Source organism: Gavialis gangeticus, unplaced genomic scaffold (assembly GCF_001723915.1).
Source record: "Gavialis gangeticus isolate Ggan-Ray unplaced genomic scaffold, GavGan_comp1, whole genome shotgun sequence".
Lineage (NCBI taxonomy): Eukaryota > Metazoa > Chordata > Crocodylia > Gavialidae > Gavialis > Gavialis gangeticus.
Genome location: NW_017729018.1, coordinates 6,682,740 through 6,704,940, shown reverse-complemented (window position 1 = coordinate 6,704,940; position 22,201 = coordinate 6,682,740). Strand labels below are relative to the sequence as shown.

At 41.8% G+C, this 22,201-nt stretch overlaps 1 protein-coding gene across 8 annotated transcripts in view; it reads right to left on the bottom strand.

Moving 5' to 3' along the window:
• Positions 1–22,201, bottom strand: part of DOT1L (DOT1 like histone lysine methyltransferase) — a 107,488-nt gene that overhangs the window by 43,474 nt on the left and 41,813 nt on the right. For 7 of the 8 annotated variants that reach the window (XM_019513322.1, XM_019513327.1, XM_019513321.1 and 4 more), the window contains exons 6-10: positions 21,106–21,200; positions 18,050–18,112; positions 6,137–6,192; positions 2,605–2,684; positions 1,766–1,834 (exon numbers count right to left, since the gene is read on the bottom strand). In XM_019513322.1, coding sequence (XP_019368867.1) covers positions 1,766–1,834; positions 2,605–2,684; positions 6,137–6,192; positions 18,050–18,112; positions 21,106–21,200 — 363 coding nt within the window. Of the gene's footprint in view, positions 1–1,765; positions 1,835–2,604; positions 2,685–6,136; positions 6,193–18,049; positions 18,113–21,105; positions 21,201–22,201 lie in introns of those variants that run through there. The other variant, XM_019513329.1, reaches the window with a different exon arrangement.

Sequence of the window (22,201 nt, the reverse complement as noted above, 5' to 3'; positions counted from 1 at the left end):
AAAAGAAAAAAATCCATATTGGGGTAAAGTTCACCTCATTTCCCACTGCTTATCAAGAGCAAAACCGGTCTAGCATTCTCTAGGTATGTTTACATGGCAAAAGTAGCCCTGTGCAAAAAACACCCTTCCTTTCTCCCCACTGCAGCCAATCCAGCTGTCACTAGGCCCTTCATCAATTCTATAGTGAATTTTAGAAAAAAAGAACTTCAGAATGAACTATAAGAAATGTACACTAACCCCTAAACAGAAAAATATTTAGTTACATTAAACAGTGTTAGTTAACTAAGATGAAGAAACACTGAAGTTTATTTTAAAAATCATGTCCTTACTTTTTTCCACATGCCACATTTACCTAAAGCATGCATATAAAGCATCTACATTTCTACTTTTTCTTGCAAAGATCTTCAGCCAATTTGGAGTAAAAAGCTACACAAAACCATCTGTGCCTCGAAAACCATCCTGTCCACAACTACAATAGTCTGCATAGGATGCAATTACTTTGCAAATGTAAAATGTTCACATATCCTAGCTAAAACTTTGGATGTGGCAAAAGCTACAGAAGTTCCATAACAGGACTCTGCTCAGTCCCACCATAAGTGCTTGTGCATTAAGGACAAGCACGTTTTAAACTATATTTCAACTGTTTTGCTGTCTACACTCATCCTATACCTACCAATTCCAAGTATTTCTATAACCAACAAATGCTCAAGTGAATGGCGTGACTGTGTAGAAGAGATTATGGATACTCACTTCCGCTTAAAGAGATGTTGAACCAGTGAAGAACGAATGAATTCAAATGGTATTTAGAGCAAATGAGTTCAATAAGTCTGATCACTAGTTTACCACACTTTAATACTGGTTCTTAGTTTGTCCCAACTTTCTCCTTTTGCTGCATGACCCACTTATTGATCATTTGCTAATAGAAATTAAAATCCCAAAGAGCAGTCACCTTAAAGAAGAGCTTACAGGGGGAAATTTCATCCTTGCCTATGCCACTTCATTCCTGAAAGCACTTTACCACACGGGTTTTAAAAGCAAAGCGGTAACAGGAAGTAGTAGATGGTACCGGCTGCCTCAAGTCAAAGCAAAAACGCTAAGTAAAATTGTTTCTGGGAAATACTGATAAGACGGCAGCATGAGGGACCATGGCATAGAGCAAATGCACACACCTGCCTGCTACATCAAGGAAATGCAGAATCAGGTCGTGAACTCTTTAAGTGGATGGCATTTCCCTGAAATCTGCCCTCCCCCCTTTGGGAAAAAAAGCCATTAGGACTGGAATGAGTCCTAGAATATTGCAGGCATGTATATTCAGCATTATATATAGTCCAGGTGAAGTAGTTACTAGGTGGGACTGACTGCTGCAATACAATTTCCACTGTATCCATGATGCAAAGGTAATTTCTTTTTATGCCCACTTATCTAAATTCTTTTAAGAGTTGCTGTAGAGGAAACAGATTCCTCTGCAGCTGGTTTACAAAAGGGGCCCATAATGATAAACATATAGCAAGGAAGCTGGGATGAAGAGCCGATGACCAACTGAAGATTTTTAAAAGGAAAGGTCTCATCAATATAAGTCTTAAGGGAGCCGTGACATTTCATCTCTTTTTTGATATTTTCGAGGCACCAATCACTTTGATGCCTTAGCTTTAAACACACAATAGCAGGCTTCTACTTCTTTTCAGCGCTTTTCTTCTTTACACAAAGAAAGCAGATGCTGAATGCCAAATATTCAAATCTAAGAAATGAGAAAAGCCAACATTACCACTCAAGTTTCGACTATTTATTCTAAAATTCAGAGGTGCAAAAGGTTTTGAGGACACGATTCTGCCACCTGGAAAAAGATATAATAGAGCCGATTAAATGAGATTACTCACTTACTGTCCTAATTGAAGGAAGCATGAAAGCAAACCAATTAAAGGTTTTTTAGAGCTTTCAGTTTTAATAATCTAAGGAAATGGTACTCCACTCTTCTTTTAGTCTGTACAAACATTCAAAAGGACAAAGATCTTTTCTTACCTAGATTCTTTACTGATTCTCAAAGTTTTTTTCTACAGAACAAAGGAACTTACAGATCATAGTTTAAGCAGCACTTATCTAGGGTATGAATCCTGGTGGAGGTGGAGTTTTTACAATTTATCTTAAATGGTGTCATTTTTAAGTAAAGAACAAAGCTCTTAAAGCATTAGCCATTACCAAACTTGTACATAAACAGGATAAATACAAATAGAATTGATTAAAGATGAAAAACGCATTCCAGATTAGATATTTAAAACATTACGAAGGATGCCGCAGTGAAAAAGCCCTTCTGTCACAGAAACGATTTGCATACATATATAATAGCAGCAACATTTAAAACAATGCAATACATTTTATGTGGTTTCTTATGATGCCCATTGACTTTTACAGTAGCGGCTGCGTGCTAAAGATAGCCAGTCAGAAATGGATAACATGTAGTAGAGCCTACTAACATTAAAACTATGTACAAAAAAACCTCTCGGTACTTCTAATGGGCGGCACAAATAGTAGAATCAGCAGCAGCTCTCATAGCAAACGAGAAACTAATGGGGGGAAAAAAAGAAGAGTTTAAGTTCAATGCATTACCTTCCTTCATGTTCGCAAATCGCTCCTTCAGTTGGTGATCCACCTCAGGACCAAAGGCAAAATTATTCACAAAAATAACACTGCAAGATAAGTCTAGTCAATAAACAGGAACAGACAAATGGCATTTCAGTATACACAAACCGCTAACCCTCCGAAATCTGTAAAGCTCTATGAATGATAATCACTACCGTCAAACACAAGAATGCTGCCAAGTTTGTATAGCCAGTGTCCCAAGGTTGTATAGCCATTTCCCTTGAGAAACATAATGTTTCTCCTCGTGCAAACTCCACTATGCAAAAAGTTAAAAATGGGTATTCACAGATGTTGCTGAAGTAAATTACATTAAAGGAAACGTGTTATATTATGACACTTTCATTCATCAGACCAGTAGCTTCTGCACTATGAATTCATTAGCTAGCAACCATGTTGGCAAGGTTCACCATTGTAACGTTACAAACGTTTTCCCCCCTATGTCTGGCAGCTTCTTTAAAACACATGTGAACAGAGCTACTGTTGACATGTTTATGGCACTCAGCAAGCTCCCCTCGAAGAGGGAAGATAGCCCAGCTTGACAGACCCCCCGTGCATGCAATTCTTTCTGCAAAATTACCAAATGGCTATATAGAAACAGGATGGCAAAACAGCATAGCTCCTTTACAACATTAATATCAAAGACATTTGCATAGATCATTCCTTTCTCCCTATTCTCTCAATGTGTCTTGCTATCATAAGCTTTCCTTACACTCCAGTTAACCTCTCTCATGATTAGGTTTAAGTTTGTGTAGGGTGTTCACTTAAAATATCAAAGCCTTGAAAGGAGAAATCCAGCAAGTTGCAAAAAGGAATAAAAAAGGGGGGGGAGGGAGGCAGGGGAAGGGGAAGACAATCATAAGTATCAGGAAGTGAGAAACCACTTCAGCCAAAAGTAATAAGCAGCAGGGCACATGATGAATGGAAAATCCATATTTTATTTCAGCTGCGACTTTAGGTACAGACGCATGTACACGTAGAGCCGCTTCAAAAGGGGAACTTTTCAAAGTGGCAGCAGCTGTTACGTTCCAATTTATACATGTGGAAAAAAGTCAGGAACAACACTGTAGCAAAACTTTGCCAACTTCAGCATTACTTTATCCAGAGTTAAAGTAGGAGTGGTTTTACTGCAACTGCATTGTTCCTTGCTTGTCCACATGTAACGATGAGAACATAACACCGGCTGCCCTCCTGAAACTGCTCCAAATGTACACGTGTCCATACCCTTTGAAAACTAGAAATTTGGGGCAAACTTAGAAGTTCTTGATTGTCCTTGATTTCTAATGAACTCAATGGAAAAAGGGATATGCAACTCAAAATATATTCATCCCCTTGCAAGATCAAGCTAGTTAAAGAGGCCTACAAAATGCTGTTTAAGACAGTTTATTTCTTTGCGAGAGGAGCTAGTTTGGAAACTTCCCCTTCTGGTGCCTCCGTGCAAGAAACGTGCTGAAGAGCAGCAGCCAAAGCCATTTAAAACCACAACTGAAAAAAGATCTATGTGCCAATAAAATATATATATGCTCCCTGCCCCTGCTTATGGTTATTTGGGAAACCCTGTCTGTCTGGCAAGCGAGGCCATAAGGGGTTCCTTCCTTGTACTTTCCACTTCTATGTCAAATAGAGGCCTCATGAGCACAACCAAACATATTAAAGTCACCAGAGAATCATCAGGGGAGAAAGGAAAAAAGACAAAGTTAGCCAGAAATCTCTCTCTCTCTCTCTCTCAAATGCTCACTCAGAATACTTGCTTTGCACACTGATAGCAAAAGAGCTATTTTTCCCTTATTTGGCTGACTGCCTTGTAAGTGCATAGCTCTAAGTCACAAGCATGGTCAGTAGAAATTAAAAATGCCCCACATCTTGCTTAAATATCAGAAGTTTAAGCATGAACTAAAACAAGAATTGTCCACACAAAACTGCAAATGTACTTTTAAGGGTGTGGGCCTCCTACAATAAAAGAAGGGCAAAGTAAAGCTGGGCCATATACCAACTGATCCACTAATTTCAATGTAATTAGTGGCAATTACTGAATAATTCTGCGATTGCAAGCAAGTTAAAATGCGTAGAGTTTTTGGATGAAGAACTACTACTTTAAGAACTTCTGTTGGAAGGAGGTGGTGATAGTGATATGGTACAGTGACAATTAACTGCATCACGCAAAGTAACTAAGATCTACTGGCATTTGCTGATGCAAAACAGGAGACCATCTACATTCAAAAACTGTTAGAAAGAAATGGAGGAAAGCTGTACAGGCCACAGAGGGGTGTATACTTAAAACAGCAAATGACAAACAAAGCAAAACCACACCACAGGGTGGGGACAAGTCTGCCTACAAACTAAAAGCCAGCCCAACAAGTCTTTACTAGGATACATAATAATGCAACACTCATCAGCCTAACAGGCGCCTTTTTCATGGAGTACTCTTGGAAACCACCCATAACTTGCCACAGCTGGGAGATTTTCAAAAAGCCTTTCTATCAAATGTCTTTCATTTTGTCAAGTAAGAGCTTGACCTAGGAGGTCCTTGCCAGGGAGAGCCTATCACAGTAGGTAAGCTCTCTGAATATAAGACCTTGCACAAAAGTTGAGGGATGGGGGAAGGTTGAACATGTTGCTCCCTCTTCTGGTAGCACAGACTCTATGGGCACTGACAGATGGAGGGGTGGGGGGCAGAAGGGAGGCAGAGCGGACACATACAAGAAAAAAAAAGAAAAAGCGCGCTTTCCAGAAGAGGAAGCACATTAGTTTGACCCAGCTCCCCAGCATCTGTACAGATTGGGCACTTCAGTGGGGCTTTTTGGTGCTTTTATCTAAAATCTGATTCAATCAGTTATTAGATAAGTGCCAAAAAAGCCCCTTTAAAAGGGCCCAATCTATACAGACATTGGATGATCTGGGTCCAACTAACGTGCTGCCTTTTCTGGGCTCAGTGCAGGAGCACGTGGAATTTGAAGTAAAGTGCCAAGGCTTTGCGGGGTTTTTTTTTGTTTGTTGGTTGGTTGGTTTGGTTTAACTTTAGCAAGCAGCCTAAAGCGCTACTTTGTCTGTTTGCTTCTCATGTCTGTAAGCAGCCTATGTGATACGTAGATCTTCACTTGGGGGGGAACATTCAAATACCCAAGATGACCGGTTCAACAGAAGAGCCAGTGTAAATGAGCACAGGCTTATTATGAAGATATACAGCTATCTTAACCACATGATCTGGCATCCATTAAAGCTGGTACATATTCAAGAGTCACAAACTCCAAGAAAGTGAAGATACAAAAGGGTCTATTCTTTATCTATGGAACAGGAATGTATTCTGGCTACTCCCATTAAGGGGGACATGCATTTAAACTCGTTCTCCCTTACACAATTCTACTGTAAAACTGGCAGATTTGCTTTAACTGATAGCTACAGAAATTCTATATTATGAGCTGGCCATCCTCCCAGTTTCCATTACATAAGCTGACAAGTATTAACATTTCAAAAGAAACCATAATCAATTACTCTACTGTACCTTGTGTTTGCAATTCGCTCTCTCCATTCTTCTGAGAGGAAGTCACCTCTTTCCAGCTAAATAAAATAATAATAAAAAATTAACATCTCTTCTTCCAGCTTTTTCTTTTTTTTTTTTTAAAGTACAAAGAGAAGACAACTAACATGGTAGATCTCCTCGATGATGCTGATTATAAGAAGATACTCTAAATCTGCATTAAATACACATATCCCTCCAAGTTCTCTCTACAAGGCCTCCCTTTCTGCTGCCTACTCCCTACCCCAGCTGCCTTTTTACCGCAGAGGAGTGCCTGATATTTCGGAACATGTCACACACACACGTTCTATATCCCATACCAAATATAGAGCCTCAGGTCCGATTCTGCCTCCAGGAAACCCAGAAGTGCCACTTCCCCATGCGTCTCACTAAGCACGATCCCATTCCAGCTGAACAACTGCCGCAAAACCACTATGCCTACACTCCTTGTGCCTCTCCATTTTGACCCAGAAAGATACTGTATTAACTCAAACCTAAGATGAACCCCCCCGCCCCAAATCAGCATGGGAGGGAAAAGTCCCTCATTAGGGCCCCTCTACATATGCAGGTAAAGGTGTGATGGGATCTATTACACAATCCAGACAACCACAACTCCTGCCATGCCTGCTGAAGAGGAGAAGCAGAGGTGAGGGCAGGAGGCTGCTGTGGGTCTGACTGGCTCCAAACCGGGCTCCGGGCCAGAGTCAGAGCCAGCTGCCTGCCCTCCCTCTACTCTGTATGCAACTGTGCCATTAACTGGTTAATTGTACAATTAACAGAGACCAGCTATACATGCAGAGTACCAATCATGCCATAAAAAGGTCCAACCAACTATAAAATAAGACCTTGCAAACATGTCATAGCTTTACAGCTGGTTGCTATCCAGCTTTAAAATTTGCACACGCAGCAGGGGAGACCCATCATCTGACCCCCAGACCCTCCCAGCTCCAGGGGTGCATCACGCCCAGCTGGAGCTGGGAGTCCTACCACTGAGGGGACTCTCAGCCCTGACGGCTGCAAACTCTGGGTTCTGGCACCACCCCGTGGTGCTAGTGACCCAGCGTCCCGCAGCTGTAGACACAGATTCCCAGAAGCGCCCAGTGACCCAGCATCCTGTAGCTGCAGGTCACTGGCACTCTGGGGCGCTGCCAGGACCCAGAGTAATTGCCTAGAATCCACATCTCCTATTTCCTGGGCAGCGTGCCCTAATCACTACTGCATTTGGCAAATGGAGGATGGACCCCTCCTCAATTTACTTTACACTGGAGTCACTGCTAATGCACTCCAGGACCAGGGAAGCATATACAATTGCTGGTTGACGCAACAGAGTCGCATGCTTCCCCACGGGGAATAGGACTGTCCCTGGAGTCACTTAGTGCTGCACAATGGGAGGGTCCTACATCTTTGCAGGGCAGTATAGGTTTGGCCTCTTGGGATACCTTTGACTGTACATCTCCCTAGGTGGAGTAAGTTGACGCTTCTGAGGTGAGATGAACATCTTTGGGGCATCAGAACTGACAAAAATGTTGGATATCTTAGCGGTGAAATATTATCTAGGTCAAAATGCTTTACCGCCCTGTTAGATTCTCTTCTGCATTCAATATTCAGTCATATCAGAAACTTTAAAATGAACATATCTTCAAAACTTCACTTAGAAATAGAGAAGTATCATTCTGCAACATCAAGATTAGGCCAGTATTTGAGGAAAGTACATGCTATTAGTTCAGGATTCCTCAGTGACCAAGGACGCAACCCAACACAACTGGGTCATGACTTTCCAGCAGTGCTGAGCGTCTGCAGCTCCACTGACTTCAACCAGCTCCAAGTGCTCAACAGTTTTACAAGTCAAGCTCTAAAGAAGTCTCAACCTGCACAGCTAAGATATAAAATAAATACCACAGCCACCTTTAAAAACTGTCCTTAGGTGATCTGCCTAATGTTTCACTGATAATCTCACAGCACTTTCCACATCCCAGGTCAACACGCTTCAACCATCTGACCATCCATTTCCTACCTGTGTGTCTGGGTCTAATTCGCTCATTTCCAAACTGACATGAGAATGAGGCAGGGACTATAGCTAATTTGCTCTCAGTCCTTAAAAAGTGAATGAAGCCAACATCCTGGGGACTTGGGGAAAATAGTTTGTGACTGTATAATTAAAGACTGTGTCATAACAACAAGGAGCAGAAATAAGATCACACGATATAATTAAGTTATCCCAGCAGGACATCTAACTAAATCATTAAAATAGTCGATGCTAAAAGCATTTACAAACCACCTGTTTTCTGTAAGAGAGAGAGACTCACTGGGACAGCAATGGATACTTCACAACTGTTAAGAGTTTACAGCTGATTCTGCTTTTCTGTACTCAAACAGCCCAGTACTGCACTAACTCATGTTCCTGAAAAACATCTTCAAACTCGTATACTTTGTTCATATTAAAAATTGCCAATGTTGCTATTAGTGCAACTCCACTGGCAGTAGCTGCTGCTTTTTAGTCAAAACCCCTCCATCAAAACATGCTCCAAACAGGATTAGATGAGGTATCGAGCTTCACACCTACTCTAGTACTCTACACCATTACCTGTACTAGTGGAATTGTGCCAGCAATGGGAAGTTTTAGGGAAGAGTTCCAGTTTACATACAGCCAGGGCAAAGAAAATGCTAAAGTTTTCCACTTCAATTCTACATAAAAGTTATACTACATTAGCTCTTCGGTCCCATACTAGGCACTGTACAAGACAGGTGTTGGTCAATCTCCTGGAAATTGTCCCATCTGGAAGCAACAGCAAATTTCCAAAGAGCCCTCCTAAATACATATGCTAGTGCTTAGCTTCTGCAGTGCTCATCATGCCTACACCTAAATATATACGATTATCCATAGCAAATTTAACTCAGGGTATTTTGATATTTGAAACATACCCAATATCCGTTATATGGAATACTGAAAACACTAAAATAGCAGCACTTGGTTTATCAAGGCAAGTATTTCCAATTATGTCATTTATGACAGATGTCTTATAAAAAAAATTCCACAGAAAATCTGTGGTAGTATTTGTGAAATCAACAAACTAAAATCACACAACTAGATTTAGACTCATACAAGTCAACTAAGATAAACAATTTGCTTAAAATGATCAACAGACTTCATGGTACTGAATCTAAAATGCTAGTGCAAACAAGAAGTCACGGCAATGGTATCTCAGCCTGCTAGAATTTCTATCTGAATGTCTAGGAATTATGACGACTAGTATAATAAATACTCCATCTCCATGAAAGGGTCATATTCTCAGATTTGAGATTTCTAGAAAATGCAAGCGTCTATAAACATGGTAGAACAAAGAAAAGGGACCTCTCTTCCCAACCTATATACTAGGCCTGTGCGAAGCGGCTAGTATTCACTTTGGATTCAGCTGATTTGGGGGACAGTGATTCGATTCAGGGATTCACATCAATGTCCTGATTTGATTAAGCCGAATCAGCCAGGCCCATCCCCGCCTGCTCTCCCAGCCCGGCAATGGCTGCCCCACCCGCCCCAGCTCCAGCATTTTTTTTAAACAAGTCCCAGTGCTCACCGGGTGCTGCTGAGCACAGGGCGATCCCCGCTGCCCCCCACTGCCCCACGCTAAATAGGGGGCTCTACACAAGCCTTCTGAACCCCCCCATGGGTGCCCTGCCCAGGCTAGCTCCAGCCCTTTAAGGAAAGAAAAAGGAGAAAAGCCCCACCCTTACCACTCCTGCCAGCGCACGGGGGGAGGGATCCACACTGCCCCCCACTGTCCTGTGCCACATGGAGGGCTCTGCACAAGCCCCCAAAGCCCCAAGGCTGCTGCAGGAGCAACGAGTCCCAGGGCTTCTCAGCTTTTTTTTTTCTTAAAATGGCCAGGGCATCCATGATGGGACTGGGGGAGCGAGGTGGGGCTCGGAGGACTCATGCAGAGCTCCCCATGCAGCGTGGGGCAGTGGGGAGCAGCAAGGACTGCCCCCTGCCTGGCAGCACCCGGTGAGCACATGGGCTTTTCTTTAGAGGGCCGGGAGCTAGGGTGGGGCTGGAAGGGGTCCTCCCACGGTCCCCTCCCCCAGTCCCCCTTCCCCGCTCCTAGTACTTACAAGCTCAGAGTCGGCTGCAGCTCCCTGCTGTGGCCACCAGGGACTGCCCGAATCATCAAAGCTCTTGAATCTTTTCCAAGGATTCGGAGAGCTTTGAAAAAAAAAATCGATTCAGACCTTCAAATCGGTCCCCTGATTCGATTCGGATTCAGAGATTCGGCCACCGAATCGGGACAAATCTCCTCCGGATCAAATCAACACCCGACACTTCACACAGCCCTACTATATACTACTCAAATTGGAGGCTGTAAATTTCAGTCACTCCAACACTTTGTGACCTTTCGTCTACCTTACCATAATAAACTGAGATGCATTACACTCGAGATCCATAGCAGCATATTCCACCAGCCACATTTTTCTGTTAGCTTGTGAGGAATACCTATTTATTTCAAGTACAAATACAATTCCATCAACACTTAAAGTTTCATCCATGAGGAACACTTCATAAGCCTCATTCAGAATATGGACGATTTTTAAAGTATTCCAAAAATTGCTGCTAATGGCATATTTCCAATGGTATGAGCAATGCCAGGAGCCCAAGATAGGATGCTGGCATTTTCGTCACAGTCATATATTTCTGCTCCAAACTGAGCACCACATTAGAAACGCCAGCAGCCTGTCTACAGCAGCAATATAATACCAATGCAGCTGAAACAGCGCTGTCAAATATAGAAAAAAATTTAGAAAATGTTTGTGTAGAAGGGGTCAAAGATTCATCTTCTCCACCTGACATGCACACAACACCATCTATAACTCTTGTTAGTCACTGAAAAGTGAATCACCACGATGCACATTTTCAACAAAAATAGTACCAGTGTGCAAAATCATGCAGTAGACAGCACTAGAATATACCCATATGGTAGTCACGTGTTTTATATAATTCCTTTTTAAAAATACTTAAAAGGCTCCATCTAGTCCACTGTATAAAGAAATGCCTTTGATTTAAACTTAGAAAAAGGACTTTCAGACAAAGCTTTTACCTACTATTGTTACAAATATCTCCTCTAATGATTAACAAGGGGTTTGGGAAAGCCTGTATTCAAATTAACATTGTACTTTTGACAGCGATTTGTGCCAAGCCAGTTTCAATGTTCCCCCATATAATCAGTCTCTCCTGATTGTGGGTTTTTTCAAAAAGTAACAGAGGATAAAAAAACCTTTTAAGAACAGCAGGGTGCAACTGTGAAGCCACAAGCTAGCTACAGGACATAAAGATATAGAAAAGTGACATCCAGAAGAGAAAGGACACTAAACTAGAGCCAAATGATGTGCCTCTGATTAGGAGGTAACTAGTAAGATGGTCTCGAATCTGAAAGCCACATAGACAGCACTCCTAGTTCAATGACCCACTTCATTTGCACAGCACAGGACTTCCACATACTATGCTCTTAAAGTGTTTGTATCCTGCTGACGCATCCCATGCAATTACGTTTTCAAGCCACAATTATCCCTATTGCAGCAGCTTCTCTCCAACCAAGATAGTTTGCAGTCATTTCCCCACCAACCCCTCACCATTTTGGGAAGAATTAATCACCCCTGCCCCCTCCCAACCTTTTAATGCTGCTAAGGAGCAGGTATGTCCCCCACCTTCCCAGGGTTGCTGAAAAAGGCAAGATCTCTCAACACAACAGCACAAACAAGGATCCCAGTCAGTTCTGCAGCTTACAAAAAAAAATTAAGATCACATTTGGAGCAAGAACTGGCACAGAAACCCGAGTTGCACAGCCAGCTTCCAGTGAGCTGTTCCATGAGTTCAGATGGTACAGAACGCTGTACAGCAACCGTCACGTAGGAAAACCACAGCAAGTCTGTGCGAAATGTCAGTGAAGAGCAGTGGGGATGCTCTCAATCTCTTCCAATCAATGCCTCCCCCGCCCGCCCCATCATGCACTCTCACACAGAAACATAATCTCCTTAGTGAATAATGAATGGAAAGGACCATCTGTAATGCAGATATTTTCATTTGATTAGACAATGCAGGAGACCTGCTTTATCTAAAGGGATAATTAGCTCGCAGAAATCCGCTTCCGAGAGCTACCAGCTTGTGTTGTTTCTAAATTTAGAAGCAGAGGCAGGTTTTCAAAGATAGATCTGTTCAACTGAGACTGCAGGAATATGCTCGCAGTATCCCACTTCGGTAACTTAAAGCAAACTGGCAGGTCATGCCCACAGGGAAGCAACAAGCAGCAAGCTACTGAAGGTCTATATTCATTACAGTGGAGAGCAACAGCTGCTTCTGAAGATCAACTCTCCTCTCCTGCAGCACAGGACTCCAAAAAACTAAAGGAACTCATCATCATTCCCCCCAAACCCAAGCTGGAAGCCTCTGTGGTAACGCTCACTGTGACCAACTGCACAAATTCATAAATACATACACAAGAAAGTGTCTTATTCTAGCAGTCTCAACACAAAATGTTCAGTTCACCGAAAATATATATATCTATCAGTTAATTCTGCCTGGAAAAAGTACACATGGTTATTTTTAGAGCCCTGCCTAATGCAAAAATAACTAGAGGCAAGAATCCAAACCTCCAAAACATGGCATTATTTCAAAGCCACAGGGGACATTTGGAGGGCTTTTCAAATACCAAAACATCGAGTTTCCCGCTGAAACAGGGCATTCAAAAGTATCTTGGATAAACAGATATCTTGCCTGTTCCCTCACTTCAGAGAGCTGACGGTTAAGTAATGGAAACATTTAGGCACAGCTTATAGCAGCTTTATGCCCACAAAACATGTTCCTATAACTGGAAGTGGTCAGCTCAAGATAATGATTAATGCTTTGCAAACCCCATCTTCTTTACACAAAAGTGAGATTTCTGCGAAGCAGGTAAGACCTGGAATACAGGAAATGGCCAAGCCTAGCTAAAAAGCCAATGCCAGGCCTACGAGCTACAAAAAAGGACTGTGGGACTTCATGTAACCACCACTAACACGCATGAAATTTTACTTTTTCTTTTTCTTTTTTTTTTTTTTTTTTTTTTTTTTTCTTTCTTTTTTTTTTTTTTGTTAATAGCACTGTGGTGAGGAGAGCCCTAAATATAGCTATTGAAGCTTCCTCCTAAGAAATGATCGCTGGACCAACAGCAAACGTAAAACAAAACATACAGCTTCAAGCACTGGGATGTACCTACAGCCTTAATGAAGTTTCCGACATACCAGAATCAAAAATATACACCTGAGGTCCGTGATCAGTCACCCTCCACCTGCCTCTGTACAATCCCCATCCCAAAGCATTGGAGAGACTGGATGAAAACCACTAAGATTTATGAAACACTTTTAAAAGTCAAAGCAGGTAACAAGGCTTTCTGAAACAAGAATGACCCTGGTTCTTCTCCTCCTCCAACTCATTTTAGAGACCTGCTCATACTTGTTTTAGGAATTACTCAGGGCTCCACTACAGTAGACTATTGATTGTGAGGATTCCCCAAAACACAAGTTAACAAGTCCAAAAGGGATATGGGGACCATGTGTGATTAAGGCTAGACCCCAGAGACTGGTGTAGAAAGAAGAATGGGAAAGAGATTATACAATATAGAATCTGGGCCTACATCCCACTACACCTCGGTCTGTTTTCTTTCACTTTACTCCAAGGGCCAAGCCTTATAGAAAACCGTCTCCCTATGGCTAGAGTAAACTCTTTTTGCCAATAGGGGAAGCACAGGAAGATCTGACAAGTCCAGGGGGAAAGGAAAGGAGAGTGCCTCAATTTTTACCAGTGAAAAAGTCAGTTGCGTGAATCTGGTAACATCTCTCTCACCACCAGCCTTCCAAGTTTGCACACAGCTATGCTTCCTGCATACACACAAGAAATAAATCACTTTTCCTATTAGAGAAATGCTAAGATGACAGGTGGTATGCACTGAGGACACACAGCTCATTACTAAGACACGCTGGGAAGAACATTCAGGCACTAAGTGGTGTCTCAGTGTCATGCCCTAACTACCCAAAGATTGTTCTGATTTTGGGTTCATGGCTTTTATGCTTAAACGCCATGAAGTAGCACCTGTCTCATATAAGAATCTGCAATATGGAGTTCAAGCTTAATTTGATAACCGAACATGTGCAGAAACTCTCCAAGAAAGACTGCCATTAGCTAGTCCTAATCCCCTAAGAAAAAAAAAACCCTCCAATTTTCTCGAGGCAGTGGTTCAATCAAAGAAAAGTCTGAAACTAACCTTAAAAACTTTCAAGGAGCTAAAAATCTCTGTTCCATGGAAATGAAAAACAGAAAGATAAAGGCATGGTCAAGAACAGGTAGGCTGATGCATCAAATCTAATTTACTTTGCAAGTGGAAAATTCTAGCCCCAAAGGCTGAAGTCACTAAGAGCCGAATAAGATGTCCCAAGTAACAAACTGAAAAGATGTCCCAAGTAACGAGCTGAAGGCATTAGTAGCCACTAATGGCATTTTCTTCCTCATCGGGATACATATTTTTACAGAAGATGAAAGAAAAGGATAGCAAAAAGAAGGCTGAAAGGCGATACCATTACTCTTCATAAATATTTCAGCGGAATAAATATTAGGGAAGGAATACACTGACAAAAGAACAATTAGAAACTCACCATGAATAAATTCAGCTGGCAACTAAAAAAAAAAGCCTCTTAACCATAACCTTTCCAAAAGAAGTACTATGAAAAAACAACCAAACTAGTTTTAAGCTGGAATATGATAATTTTATGGGCACGTTTATATGGTGTAGTTGCCTGCAGTAAAGAGAAGAGATAGGACCTCCTCTGTCAGGGTCCTAGAGATCAATCCCTCTCCCAATGTCTTCTCCCCCTTGCCCCAAATGGGGATTGCCACCTTGAAGATGCTGCAGCAATCCATAACTAGTAGCTGTGATTAGGCAGGAGCCCTTGGACTCCAGTATGCCTCAGGATGTTTTGCACCAGCTGCTAGAAAGCTTCAAAATACAGTTAGAGTCTGAAAGCAATTGTGGGGAAATGGTGTTTTCTTACTCAATGGTTCTTTTCCTCCTTTACCTACATGTACAAGTTGTCTGCCAGCTCTTCTCATAAAGACTCATTTCTTTTTTTATTCTTGTTAGCACGGCTGCCCAAATTCATTAGGGAGTGGGAAAGCAAACAGTATTTTCTTCATTTAGCTTGTGCATCAGAATTGTTAAGTATGTTCCAATCTCAGAACCTTTATTATTGATGATGAGACTCCACTGAAAAAATATCATAAAAAGAATAATTCTGATGATCAAATTCCAGGATACATTTATAAAGCCGACAGGGAACTTACTACCTGCCTTGTACAACTAGCGCATTGGACATGGAGTCATCATGGACTGCCAGAAGTTATTCTTGTCAGTCATTTTACAGAGTAAAGCCACTTATATGGAGTTCCCTAAGTCTAACACTGGATATCCTTCAATTAGAAATTCCTGCAGGTCAAACAATGAATGGGTTGTACTATGACCTGACACCTCTGCTTTGACTTTTATGGTAAGGCAGCAACTACAAAGCCCTTGTCCAAACTGTATACACCAGGGGTGGCCAACCTGTGGCACAAGTGTCGTGGGCAGCCCCTGTGTGTGGCACGTGGCAGAACAGGAAGGAGACACACAGAATAGCAGTAGATAGGGTAGGAGCAGAAAGGAAAGCAGACAGACCAGGCAGAGGAAGGATATCAGTGGCACTCAGGGAGGGAGCAGGGATAATTTGTAGCACATCTGCCAAAAAGTTTGCCCTTCTCCTCTCCCTTCCTGGTTTACACAAAGCAGCAGCAGGGCTCTCAGATTTGATCCCACTAAACTAAGCCTTCTTTCCCTAGAGGAAATATTTTTCTCCAACTATTTACTTATATACAACTCATTAGAAATGAGAACAGAATTTGCAAGTTGGAATACAGAATATTCCAGTCCATGGTCATACCAATTATCAGCACAGACTAGAAACCAGAAATCCAACTGGAATTAAATAGTGGCAGTCAAACTGTATTAAAAAGAGAAAAAGAAGAAGATTCCCCAGTGCAGTTACCACATTCACTACCACAACATTCAGTTCACAGGGAAAATACTAAGCCTTCCATCCTTGGAGCTTTTTCTCTATTCTAGTTATGTTAATAACTTGCTCTGTAGAATTACTGGTCTTGCTGCCAGTTAAGAGGCAGCACAGCACGCTGCTACGTAGGAGAATTATATGGAGAAAGATTCAGAACTCATTTCCTTCACCGACTGCCTTACGGAAAGAGTCTACTTCAGCTACAGTACTGAACTAACAAATGTTGGCTTGGCAAAGTAAGTGTTCATTACCTACTTGTTAAGTTGAGATGAATTTACACGTGTTACTGACTGACATTCCCACATTTGAAAACACTGGTCCTAGCCAGTACCCAGAAATGAAGCCGGGTACTGGGAAGAACTATCAGATTATGAGGGTGGTCGAGCACTGGAACAAACTGCCCAGAAACATCGTGGAATCTCCATCCTTGGAAATATTCAATAGCAGCTTAGACAGACACTCAGCTAGGACAGTTTAGTCAGTGATGATCCCACCTTGAATGGGGGCCTGGAGATGCTGATCTTGTGATACCCCTTTTAGCGCTATTTTCCTATGATTTTATAATCCCAGCTTTAAAAAAAAAAAATGAACAGTTTTGTTTCTACAGTGAACAGCGTTAGTCCCATCATATATAATACATAACGTGAAAACATTTGCGAGCCTAAAGGCAAGCCATATACATTCCGCAGTTCTGCCTAGATTTCTTCCCCATTCTTTAAATTACATACATCATATGCAAAATATCTTTCAGAAATAATTTATTTTATATAATGCCAGCTGGCTGATGCACTGAAAGCATGGCATATGGCCCCCTCAAGCAAAGGAAGGTATGTACAGTGTTTCACAGTAGGAAAGATTTAGCAGCCTTGACATAAATTCTCATACAAACTAAGACTGGCCTATATCCAAAAGAATGATACTACACATTAAATATCAATTCCAGAAGTGCTCCAAGACAGGTGACAGCGTCACTTCACTCCAGCAGATGGCCTACTTCTCAAAGAGAAACTACAGAGCTCTTCATTACAAGGCAGGTTCCCCAAACATTATGAACATCTGAACACACATTTTTCCTGCAAATGAAGAGTTAACATACGCTTCTCCCAACTCTGGCTGCCAATGAGAAACCAACTGGTAATATTGGAAGTTAAAAGCCAAGTGGACCAAACTGTTCTAACAGATTAGGAGTGGTGCTTCTGCACAAATCACAAAGGGAAACCAGATTCATCTCCTGCTTACTTGCCCTCAGATTAGAGATAGCTTCAGAGATAACTGATTGTAACTCCTAAGAGAAGAGTTTATCCTGAATCAGCTAATGGTAACTCGTCCAAATGATTAAGGAACAACAGTGACAGACAAGCAGGAAGATTCTCAAGGTTCTTGGAGTGCCACTGGAGAACCAAGATTATATGAATTTCTCGACAATAAGTGGCTAATCAGTAAGCAATTTTCTTAATGACATTTGAACCTGGGGACAGGCAATGGTATAATAGCACATATGCTATTCCATGAGTAATGAAGGTTTAGAAGAGAAAAGGTTTCCATGAACTTCTGCAAGCCCTGAATGCATTCCCAACACCCACATGTCAAATGTCAAGCGAGTCAAGAGGGCTCTGGAAGGATTTTTTTTAAGAGAGAATACTACTCTCAGCAGCAAGAAAAAAAAAGCCAAGCAGCAATTGGACTCATACTACTTCTTGACTAGGGAAGAAAGTAGGGGACTGTGTAAATTCTGAACAAGTGGAGCATAAAGTGTTTCATCTGAATTTCACTCACTGTGTATTCTGCATGTTTTTTCCCATACCATTTCATCCACTTTCTGAACTCTCTGTCCATCGTCTAGAAGAGGGGGAAAAAAGGAAAAAACACCCATTAGGAAATCCTGCATTACTAGTTACATTACAACAAAATAAGAGGCAGCGCTGACAACTCACACCGGCCTGAGAAAGTTCTTTCCCAGTAATGTTTGAAAAGGACCAAGGGAAATCCATACACACACACAATGACAGTCTGCCCTGTTTAGTTCCCAATGGGAGACCCTTTCCTTTGCTTCACCATCGCCAAAATACCAAGGCTGGCTTTTTCCAGTCTCCTCTTTTCAGGGAAGCTACATGTTCTGGGAAGACTGAGTTGACTCTGCTCAGCATTCTGCTCAAGGATGGTGCAACCTAGGCAACCATTCCTGCTGTACTATATAAACCCACAGGAAGCAGGTGGAAGTGAAAACAGCCCAATCTGAACCCAGAAAGCAAAAAGGTGAAAAGGGGATAAAGAGAAGTCTGTTACAGAGAATGGGAAAGCAGGAATAAGCATGCAAAGCAACTGCAATAGCAACTGGAAGTGAGCACCACATTGTCAGAAACCAGGAAGAGCGCTTCAATCTATATCTAAACAGATTTGGTTTAAAACAGAACAGCAAGTCATTTGCAATGCAAGTCCACTGGCTGACAATAGTTTCCTGCCAGACAGAAGAGAAAGGGGCTGAAAAAAAATCTCTCACACAGATAGGCAGCAGGGCCACTATTTCTGAAATGCTGACCCTACATATAACATGTGAGTGCATAGCACATGGAACTATGACATACTGTGGCAACAAGGATCAGTTATATCTATTCAACATTAAAAGTGAAACTAAAATAGCATAGGAAAGGTTAGAAAGCCTTGCAACTGCAGTCCACAAACACAACACTCAGACTGGGGAGGAAAGAAAGCTGCAGTCTCCACTAACAATTTGAAAATAACTGAAGAACTCTGCTATATTGCCAGCAGTGAAACAGCTCCCGGTGACATTTAAAAAACTTATTCATTTTAACTAATATCCCCAATCAATTAATGGAATAGCTCATAGCACGCAACTGTTTCAGTCTCCAGCTTCAGTATCGGTTCATGTTTAGAAAGGTTCTGTGTCCCATCCCCCCCAAGAAAAGCATTGACTACGGATTTTCCCTTTTAACTGAAGCTTTAAAACCTGCATGAAACGTGGTAATAAACAAACAACTGATATTACGGCCAAATGACTACAAACTCAGTTCAATCCCTGTCACAAATGTCTATCAAGAAAAATTATTAAAACTGGGCCAATTTAAACAGAGCATGAGACCTGTAAACTATCTATGGGCAGATTCACACACTCTGAAACTGCAACAGCTGTCAGGATAAAGTATGATTTTTTCACCTAATCAACTCATGAAATACAGACACGATACTCTTAAAAAGGGGGATACCATCAGGGTTTTGTAGCCTGTCACCTACAAGAGCGCTTATGCCTCTCTGAACCAGTTAGTCCCTAGCATGCCTCATCTTGTCTTGTGCCTAAAGAAAAAAAAGCATATTTCCACTATATATTTGCAAAAGTTATGTAATTCTTTACAGGCTTATTCTCACTGACATAAATGCCCCTCTCATCCTTCTGTGTAAGTGGGCCCAAAAGCAATTAGTATCAGAAGAGTGTAAAACGACCTTCATAAAAATGAAAATCTGGCCTTCTCTCACAAACAGAATGCCTTTTAAACTATGGCTACTGTTAAAATGAAGGAAGAAAACGAGGGGATTCTTTGCTCCTTCTATTGCCCTCCTCAATACAAGTCTTAGCACTCTTTGCCTACAGCATCCAAAAAAGAAGCTCAAAAGTTTTAATTTCTACATGAAAACAGACCCTATCCATTTCCCCACCCTGCCCTGCTCAAACAAGGAGCTAAAGGCTCTGTGCATCTTGCTGGAAGAAGTAAATGACTTACTGTAAGGCTTGACCAACTTTTATTGTTTGCTTGCAGCTCCACGTTTCTCTTGGAATTGATTAACTTTGGGTGTCCTCACGGACACCGAACTAGTGGACGTGTAAAGCAAAAACTGCTTGCCTTGGTATAATGGTCTCATCATAAGACTTCATTGTAAGTGCTGCATTTGGGTGCTTGCTAAGTACTACTATTAACTGAATACTCTAGTGAATTCTAGAGTCCTATCAGCTAAGTTACTCAGCAACTCCAGCTACATTTTAATAACTAAGCTGATTAGTTTATGGTTTGGGACTCTTATTGTGGCAGTAATGACCCATTCTGGACTGTAAGTTCTCAAAAGTTCTAGGAGTTTGTGCGTTTCATCTCCTAATATTTAATTTGGTTTAAACCCTTCCTAGATTTACTAAGCCTACATAGCACTACCCACTATGTTACAGGCCTTTTAAAGACCTGACCTATTCCAGACATAGGATACCAAATGGGGTCCATAGTCTAGGCATTGAGTTTAGGGGGTAGCAGAAATACTAGCAGCAGATAAAAACCATACATACAGAATGTGTGCTGCCAGAACACAAAGTGCACTCTGGGAAGGCACCAGCTCCTAAATGGACTGTGGCAGCTGGTTGAAAAATCCAAAATTGTCTACTCATGTCTTCAGAGGCAGTGGTAAAAGCCTTACTCCACTCAGAAGGAGACCTGCTTTGCAGGTAAAATACACTCAAGGTTCTGCCAGTCCAACACTGCAGGTTTTTGCTTAGCTAACCCTGCAACTTTACAAAAATCTTTTGCTCCCATTTCATTAAGGCCACACCTACCAACACCTCCTTGAGGCCCTAAGGGCTGAATTACACTGCCTTAGAAGTTTAGTTAATATGTTTTCTGATCACTCCATGAGCACTGCCAACAAGTACCACAACACACACAATTCCCTCCTCCTGACATTGTGTTCCAGACCTTGGTGACTTGAGCAGGTCTATATTCAAACTGAACTCACCTGCTTGTTGATGCAAGGCAGTTACCTGTAAACCATAACGCAGTGAGCTAGACCTTGAATAAAACACCTACAAATCTCACACTTCGAGATATAAAACTCACCTCAGCATATTTGGCTGGAATATCAGCTTTCTCCACACCATAGTGATGTTTGCAGTTTGTGGCTGCAGCAACTTGGAGCACCACCTGACCCACACCTGCAGAGAGAGAGAGAGAGAGAGAGAGAGAGAGAGAGAGAGAGAACATAAGAACAAGTGACAATAAAAAAAACCACACAATGAGAAAGGTATTTCTAGAACCCTCAAGAAGCCAAACTACACATGAGGAAGGACACCTTTGTGGTTAAGGTAGTGGACTAGGACTCAGGAAACCAGGGTTAAACACTCAGCTCTGCTATAGTTTCTGCACAAATCTATTTCTGTTTCAACAGAAAAAAGGTGGACATGCTGCTTCACTTCTCTAGTTCTTTGTCCGTCTTGCTTATTTAGACTGTAAGCTCTTCAGGACAGGAACTGACTTTCTGCTAGTACATCTACTACCTACCGCAGAGGTGGTTAGCCATGTTAGTCTGAAGTCAGGAACAAAGTAGGGCAAGGCGGCATCTTAGAGTCCAGGGGCGGGCAATTATTTTGGGTGGAAGGCCGCTTACTGAGTTTTGACAAGCCATCAAGGGCCACATGATAGGCAGCCAGGGGCATATAAATATTAATTTTCTAAATGTTTTAGGGGCCCGTGGGCCGGATAGAATGGCCTGGTGGGCCGCATGTTGCCCCCACCTTAGACAGTAACCGATTCAGAAAGTTCATGACTCTCTAAACTTGTTTTTTTATCCATCAGTCAATCCTCATTAAAGTTGCCAATTGTTTGCATTTGCTCACTGTGCTGGGTAGAAGATAAGGCAGGGCGACACCTTAAAAATGGCTGCATAATAATTTAGGAACCTATGTTCCACTTAAATGACTAGGGGGGGATAATTATGGTTGCTTTATTTCTGTTTAATAAAACCAACAGCTGCTAGGTGAATTCCAATACATTGCAAGTATATCCACAAAAATGCCCTCAACTAAAACACTGATAAAAACACTTGGTGATGAAAGTACACCTGGCTTTCACCTTTACAGAATACGCATACAAATGTATCAGTACACAGTAAAGATCCTAATCCAAGACAGAAACAGTACCTGGTAACCACCACCCC